The sequence below is a fragment of the Hyperolius riggenbachi genome, chromosome 7 (assembly GCF_040937935.1).
Source record: "Hyperolius riggenbachi isolate aHypRig1 chromosome 7, aHypRig1.pri, whole genome shotgun sequence".
In the NCBI taxonomy this organism is placed as follows: domain Eukaryota; kingdom Metazoa; phylum Chordata; class Amphibia; order Anura; family Hyperoliidae; genus Hyperolius; species Hyperolius riggenbachi.
Window position 1 is genome coordinate 40954613 of NC_090652.1, and position 8356 is coordinate 40962968.

The following is an 8356-nucleotide window of genomic DNA, read 5'->3' on the forward strand; positions in this document are numbered from 1 at the left end:
TGTAAAATGACTGATGAGCGATTGTTTCACAATTCATCTTTCAAGATATTCACGTTCATTTCAGGCGATATTTGACCTCCGTGTGTACGAGGCTTATTAACCTCTTGACGACCAGCTAACGCCGATCGGCGTAAACTGGTCGTCTGCGGGTTACCATGGAAACGGCCGCTCGGTCGAGCGGCCTTTCCATGTCAGTTCACGGAGGGTGTCTCCGTGAACAGCCGGAGAGCCGCCGATCGCGGCTCTCCGGCAAAATGTAAACACGCGGGGAAGAAATCCCCGCTGTTTACATCATACGGCGCTGCTGCGCAGCAGCGCCGTAAGGCAGATCGGCAATCCCCGGCCTCTCATTGGCCGGGTATCGCCGGCATCTGATAGGCGGAAGCCTATCCTTCAATGCGCAGGACGGAACTCTGTCCTGCGCATTACGGAGAGAGGGAGGGAGGTAAGGAGGCAGAGGGCGGAAATGGCTGCGGAGGGGGGCTTTGAGGAGCCCCCCCCCCGCAAAACGCAGATGGCCGGCGGCGATCAGACCCCCCCGGCAGGACATCCCCCTAGTGGGGAAAAAAGGGGGGGAAGTCTGATCGCCCTGGCATAATACTGATCTGTGCTGCGGGCTGGAGAGCCCACGCAGCACAGATCAGCCAATACAGCCCTGGTCGGCAAGTGGTTAAAGAACAACTGTGACATTGCAAAAGAAAAAAAGGAGGGAAGGCTTTGAATCCCTTAGAGCAGAGTTCCCCAACCCTGTCTTCATGGCCCACCAACAGTACATGTCTTGCAAGAAACCACAAACATGAATAGGTGGGGTAATTAGTGTTAACTACATCTGTGGATTTATACAAAACATGCACTGTTGGTGGGTCTAGAGGACAGGGTTGGGGAACACTGAGCCTTCCTGTTCCTCTCTATGCCCCCTCGTTCCACCCTCAGGGCCCCATTTTATCCTTTGACTTTAATGACAAAGAGACTTTCTGGTCTCCTCAGAAGGCCAAGGAAGTACTTGGATCTCCGAGTACTTACAGAGTTGCATGGCTCTGTACTGCACACACGTGAATGTGGGCCCGAGTGTCGCAGTACGGACCCACTCATCTTTGGAAGTACTCAGAGACCTGAGAATCTCCGTGGAGACCTGAAGATGCAGTCAGTGGGAGATTTTTGAATGGGGGCCCGGTGGTGCAACAACGGGATGGAGAGAGGAATGGGAAACCAGAGTCTTCCCTCCTTTTAGGTGAGTAGTTTTTTTGTTTTACAAACAAGTTACAGCTGTCCTTTAAGGTATTTCAATATTTAAAGGAATGATTTGGCAACCCTCTTGGTTTCAACAGACATCTGTTAAAAAATAATAATAATACTGGGACTACTAGCTCTGTACAGCCCTATTTAATACAATACTTCCTAATCATCCTAATCAATCATCTAATCTACTAAAATGTTAAAAATGTTGTACTATGTATTACTATGCAGCTTAATGTTTATTTAAAATATGTATAATTTGTTAAGCAGCTTTGTTGACATTTATATTTCTTTTCCCTTCACAGACAAGACATTTGATTTCCAGGAACTTCTAGAACAGTTGGATATGAAGAACCACTGGCCTTCAAAAGTGACTTTGAGTGACATCCTGAGTATTGGGGCAGAAAAAATGACAGAACTTGAGCCGCGTACTGCTAAAGACCTTCCTTGGCACTTCTTGAAGAACCTGATGGCTCTAAACAGAATCTCCCGAGATACTCAACTCCAAAGAGACTCTGTTAGTCAAGAATTAAATGACGATGAAATGTTTGATTTGTTTAAAATTGATAACTACAGATCAGAGAGTTTTAACCCCCTGGATATCCTGTGTGTCCTCCTGCATTGCTCAGACAGTTTTCTACAACAAGAGATTGTGACCAAAATGGCCATGTGTCAATTTGCTGTCCCTCTGCTGCTTCCTGCTGGTGATGGGTCACATTGCACACTCATGTTGTGGGCAATCAGAGACATTGTGAAGAAGTGGAGGCCCCAGTCTTTAGCAGACAGTAAAGGTTTCAGAGAAGAAAATGTGTCTAACATTCCCATGCCAATCTTCTCCTTTGTTCGAATGGGAGAAAATAAATTATCTAAATCTAAATTTCTGAATCAAGTCCTTAATCCAGCTCAGCTACACAATGACTTCTTCATACATGACAATATGGATGGAGGTAATATCGAGAGAAGAATATCTGATGGACTTGTGGAAATGTCTTGGTATTTTCCTTGTGGGAGTTCTGATCTGTTCCCGGAACCCATCACAGTGACCAACTTACGTGGAGACCTGGAGTCCAACTGGGACCAGTTCATATTTCTAACCCGAGTCTCATGTGTTGTATTCATATTTGTTGAGAACATTTGTGAGAGGCAGTACAACCTCCTGTCAACTTGCAGTACCACCAGCACCCAATATTACTTCATTGTCACTCCTGGTCCCGGTAAGAACATCAACCCAGAAACTCAAGAATTTCTGAAGCATCTTATGGAAATGTTAAAGATTAACAAAAGTCAGATTCTTGTGAAAGGGAAACACTTAAATGATGCTGAATTTGTGAGAAAGATACAGAACATACTTGAAAGCTTATTGAGTACAGAGCCTAAACAAGTGGCATTGGGAGGTATAAAAGAACAAACATATGGGCTCCAGATTGATGTAGATGAGAACTTCCCAGAATGTCAGAAAGCAAGAGCATACGCTTGTAATATTACCGCCAACATAACAAATGTGGAAGAATATAAGAAAGGAGTGATGAAACTGCAGGGGGACCTCTGGAAGCAACTGGCTAAAGTAGAAAAAGAACTTTGTAGAATGACAAAACAAGAAGGTAAAGAGACTCAACTATATGAATCCGAGTTGAAACAGCAACGCATTTCACTTCACAAGGCACAGCATGAGCATGATTTGCCAGATGCCATAATGATGTTTATTATTGCCATTACTCATTTGTCTCAGGCAGAAAAACAATATTTTTTAAAGTGGATGAAACTGGAACTTGACGTCATTGCTAGGAAGAATTTGTCTACCTTGCAGGCCGAATACAAAGAAAGGTGCAGAAGCAAGTCAAACAATCCGGATGAGCTCAAGCAGGTAGACCAAAAAATCTCTGACAGCTCCTTAGGGATTGAACATTTCCTTCGAGAGCTGGGGCAGTTTTATGAGGCTGAATGTTCCATGGTTAAAGAAGACATTATTACAATGGAAAGAGTACAGTTTAAAGGACTGCCAGATATAGCTGCTGATCTTCTGTTAGATGGATTTCCATTGGAGTTGATAGATGGAGATGCCTCCAATATTCCCCTCAAGTGGATAACTGATGTTCTTACTGAGCTGGATGTCAAGATTGGAGGAAAAAGTAAGATAAAAGTAATAACGGTGCTGGGGGTGCAGAGTACAGGGAAATCCACTCTTCTGAACACCATGTTTGGTTTGCAGTTCCCGGTGGCCAGTGGAAGATGCACTCGAGGAGCCTTCATGACTCTACTTAAAGTGAACGAGAGCTTCCAAGAGAATGTGAACTGCCAGTTCATCATAGTGATTGATACAGAGGGGTTAAAAGCTCCTGAGTTGGCCTCTTTAGAAGACAGCTATGAACATGACAATGAGCTGGCCACACTAGTGGTGGGGTTAAGTGATATCACTATAGTCAACATGGCCATGGAGAACACTACAGAAATGAAGGATATCCTCCAGATTGTAGTCCATGCTTTTCTTCGGATGAAAGAAGTAGGGAAGAAGCCCAACTGTCAATTTGTACATCAGAATGTGAGTGACGTTTCTGCTCATGAAAAGAACATGAGAGACAGGAAGAAACTTCTGGAACAGCTGGATGAAATGACCAAAGTAGCAGCAAAAATGGAGAAGAAAGATGGAATCACATCTTTTAGTGACGTGATGGATTACGATTTGGAGAAACACAGCTGGTACATTCCTGGACTATGGCAAGGGGTCCCACCAATGGCTCCAGTAAACTCTGGTTACAGCGAACATGCCCTTAAACTAAAACAATATTTGTTTGAATTCATGACATCCCAGAATTCATCGTTTACAATCACTCAATTTATTACATGGATAGAAAGCTTGTGGAGAGCCGTGAAACATGAAAAGTTCATCTTCAGTTTCAGAAACAGTCTTGTAGCTGATGCTTATAATAAGTTAGCAATGCAGTTTTCTACGTGGGAATGGGAATTTTCCAAAAAAGTCTACAACTTTACCATTAGCATAGAAAATACCATCAAGAACCAGTCACTGGAGAACCTGGATGTCGAAACATGTGCACAGTACATGAGAGACCTCCAGCAGCTAATAGCTGAGGAAGAAAACAAAATGTTGACATTGCTGGAAAAATATTATGACAGCTCTGAAAATGTTCACTTTGTAGAACGATTTCGGGAAGACTTCCGAATGAGCGTGCACTTCCTCAGGAAAGAGCTAGAAAGGAATGCTATAAACAAATGTACAAAGACTGTTTCAATCCAGAAAGGTAAATACGAGGTCCAGAATGTCCAGAATATGTATCAGAAGTTAATAGAAGAAAAAATTGATTGTCTCTTGCAAAGTCATGCAAAGGACAACTCTCAGCTAACTGATGAGATGATGCATTGGGAATTTGAGTCCATGTGGGAGAAGACACTGGCAGATCTGCAGATAAAGAGGTTAGAGAGACACAATATTGATCAAGCAGCATTACAGCAATTAAGACATGATCTCAGTAACAGAGGGTCTGCTGTGCATCAAAAATTAAAGCGTGTGCAAATTCTAAACAGGCCTGGACATCATCCATTTAAAATGGATAAAAAGTATATTGATCAATCTTGGTGGCATCACTTAAAGGACACATTTGGCTTGAACAATGACACATTTGGACCAGTAGAAAATTTTGCTGTTACACTAATAAATAGATGTGATTTGCACATCAAAGAAAGGGTGGATACAGCAGAGGATTATGATGACACCTTCTGCCAAGAATTACTACAACTGGTCAATAAAGAACTAGAAGGTGCTACTGAGCTTCATCTTTCAAAAATTTTTGAGCTGGATATCAAACTTTTTATCCTTGGAAATGCGGTTAAAATGTTTCAAAATATGCATGATCGGTTTATCAAAAATAACGACCCACTGGCTTATCTAGATAACCTAAAACCTCAGTATTTGTCAACGTTTCTTGATTTATTTCATGAGAAAGATGAATGTCAGAACAGGGCCAGACAATTCTCTGAGCGATGTCTCACGCCAGCAATTACCGATTACGTCTTTAAACATCTCGGAGAGAAAATCGTAGATGACATTTTGAGCAGTTCTGAGAGTATCATATTCAGTAGTCGAAGCTTTTTTCAGTGTCACATGTTGGAAAAGTTACTGGAGGATATGTCATTTAATAAGTACGTAAAATATATCGATTCTTTTGAGAAGTTTTCAGAAACTTGGATATTAAATTATATTTCAAAGAAATACGAGCCATCAGCAACTTTAGAAAATTTATGCCATAATATTGTATCTTCCATAATGATGGAAATCCAAGCTGTGCTACAAGATTACATATGTTTGGAAAGTCCAAATATAGTCTCCTTTTTAGAAAAATTTTGTGAAATGCTACAAAGTAAGCTAGTAATATCACAACATGAGATAAATGTCATCACCTTCCATAACTCTGCTTCAGTTCAACAGTTCTCATCTGATATTCAAGACAATCTTAAAGAAACCGAACAAAAAATCCTATCAAAACTGGCATCCTTGAATACCGAAGAGATATTGTCCAAAGTGACACTGAAGCCTCAGCAGGAGTTGCTCAGGAAGGTGATTGGGTGTGGGAAGCAATGTCCATTCTGTAAAGTTCCTTGTGAAGCTGGTGGTGGAGATCACAAGCAGCACTTTTCATCTATCCATAGATCTACAGGACTAGGAAGATATAGATGGGCAACTGATAAGACTTTGGACACTGATATATGTTCCACTCTTGTGGTATCAAACCAATGTTTTAGCTGCTCAGACACAGGAGGGAAGTGGCATCCATACAAAGAGTATCGCACATATTATCCAGACTGGGCCATTCAGCCAGACCCCAGCATTGAGTCTTCTGACTACTGGAAATACATTTTTGTGCAGTTTAATCAACAATTTGCAAATCAGTATTTAGCAAGACCAGCCAAACTTCCAAAAGACTGGAAGAAAATCACCAAAAACCAAGCCCTTGACAGCTTGAAAAAAGTTTTCAATATAAGCTAGAATCATGCCAACATTCATTCAAGAAGAACTCAACCCTGTGCCATACAATGGAGTGTAGGAGAGTAATGGCATGTTTGCCATATATACTGACGCGGAGACGAGTTTTTGGATGAAGTTGTCTATATCAATTCACTGTCATCTGCTACTTTTGGGTGATCTCGTGCAGTTATGTTGAGTGTGGAAGCCTAGTAGGTGCACTCCCAACAGCTGCGGATGCAGACAACAATGCAGTGAAGATAACTTCAGATGTCCAGCAATGGTCTGGTCTCCACTTTGATGAGTATGGCATGCACACCAACAGTCACCTCTGTCCACTGGGTGGAGTACTTTAGGAAATATATTAAATGTTAGCATATGTTACAGTAAAAGAACACCTTGCGTTACAAAGCTACCGAGACTTCCATCTTGACCTTATAAAAAATGCTGCTGGACATAGCACTGATCTTTTGCATCTAATGCCTTCTAAGTATCACTCATTGAGCAATAATGTAGATTAGGAACCCCAGAAAAACATCAGACAGTCCGATCTATATAATTGCTCCTGGGGATACAATGAGAGAGGGATCTAGCTGGTAGAGATGCTCAAATTCGAACTCTGATGAAATCTGAATAGGTGTTATTCAGATTTCATCTGGTTAATTGAAATCAGCTGTGCGGGTGGGCGATGGGGGGGGGGGGTTAAACTTACCCATCATGCGTCTTCTTCTGTCCCTCGGCGCCTCCCATGATGCGTTCCAAGTGGCGGTCACGTGATTACAAACGCTTCCTCCTTCCGGGTTGAAAGAGGAAGGGTTTGTAGTAACGTGACGCACGTGGACCGCATCGTGGGAGGTGCAGAGGGATGGACCTAAGAAGACGTATGATGGGTAAGTTTAACCCCCCCCTCGCCCACCCGCACAGCTGATTTCAATTAACTGGATGAAATCCGAATAACACCTATTCGGATTTCATCCGAGTTCGAATTTGAGCGTCTCTACTAGCTGGTGGGTTAGCATTACAGTCAAAATGGCCGGCCCATAGTTATGTTATGCAAGGTGTACTGTCTGTGTGCCTAACCCTTTAGCAGCCAACTTATCTAGAGGCTTTCATGTGCTCCAGGCCAATTTATTTTAGCACATTTTTTTTATTTCTTATTTGTTACATTTGTTTGCTACTAAATATTACTGCTGTAATATGTATTTATGGCCACTTGTCACTAGGGGGCAGTGTGAGATAATAACAGATGACTTCTGCTTTCATTTTCTTTATTTTCTGCTAGCAGGGAGAGAGATCAAAGCATTCCAAGAATTTACAGCACAGCGAGTTCTGCTGACTGAGGTCAAATCAGATAACGCTATTGCAGCTGCTACTGGGTTAAAATGAGAATGAATAATGCAACATACCTTCAATACAGATGTTAGTCTCATTTTAACATATTGGCATGCAGCCTCCAATATGTAAAGTACCAGTATGCTGTTAGTCTGTCATTGTTCTGATAGTTATTTAGCTGCTGATAGTTATTTAGCTGATAGTTATTTAGCTCCATTTCGTACATTATAAGCTGCTGCTCTGTGCCTATACTAATAGTAATCTAGCTACAGTGTGTGCTGTTGTTTTCGTTCTTTTTTACTCCAGTACTGTATATACGCTAAAAGGTTCTGCTCTATACCTATCCTGATAGTGATCTAGCTGCAGTGTGTGCTAATGTCTTCTACCCCAGTACGTACAATAAATGCTGTTACCCTGTGCTTCTACAGGTTGTAAACTACCTGCAATCTATGCTGATCTCTGCTATCTCCAGTAATAAAAGCTGTTACTATACTGACAGTCAACTAACTGATCATTGCTTAAAAAAGTGTCTATATATCTATATATATATATAAAATCGGATGTATGTATGTATGTGTGTATGTATGTATGTATGTATGTGCCGCGATCACTCGAAAACGCTATGACCGATTTGAACGAAACCTGGTATACAGATCCCTTACTACCTGGGATGATATGTTCTGGGGGTCTCGTGTCCCCCCTGCACACCTGGGTGGAGCTACAAACAACAAATCAGATTCCACCCATTTATGTCAATGGAAAAAATGTAAAAGGCTGCGATTCTCACAGTAATCAAGCCAGAGTCCCCAATCT

General features: G+C 41.9%; 1 protein-coding gene across 1 annotated transcript in view; it reads left to right on the forward strand.

Moving 5' to 3' along the window:
* LOC137524278 (up-regulator of cell proliferation-like) overlaps nt 1-6825 on the forward strand; it is a 29896-nt gene extending 23071 nt beyond the window's left edge. Inside the window, exon 3 of the mRNA XM_068243956.1 lies at nt 1542-6825. Coding sequence (XP_068100057.1) covers nt 1542-6235 — 4694 coding nt within the window. The 3' untranslated portion in view covers nt 6236-6825. The remainder of the gene's footprint in view (nt 1-1541) is intronic.
* Nucleotides 6826-8356: the final 1531 nt, after the last annotated feature.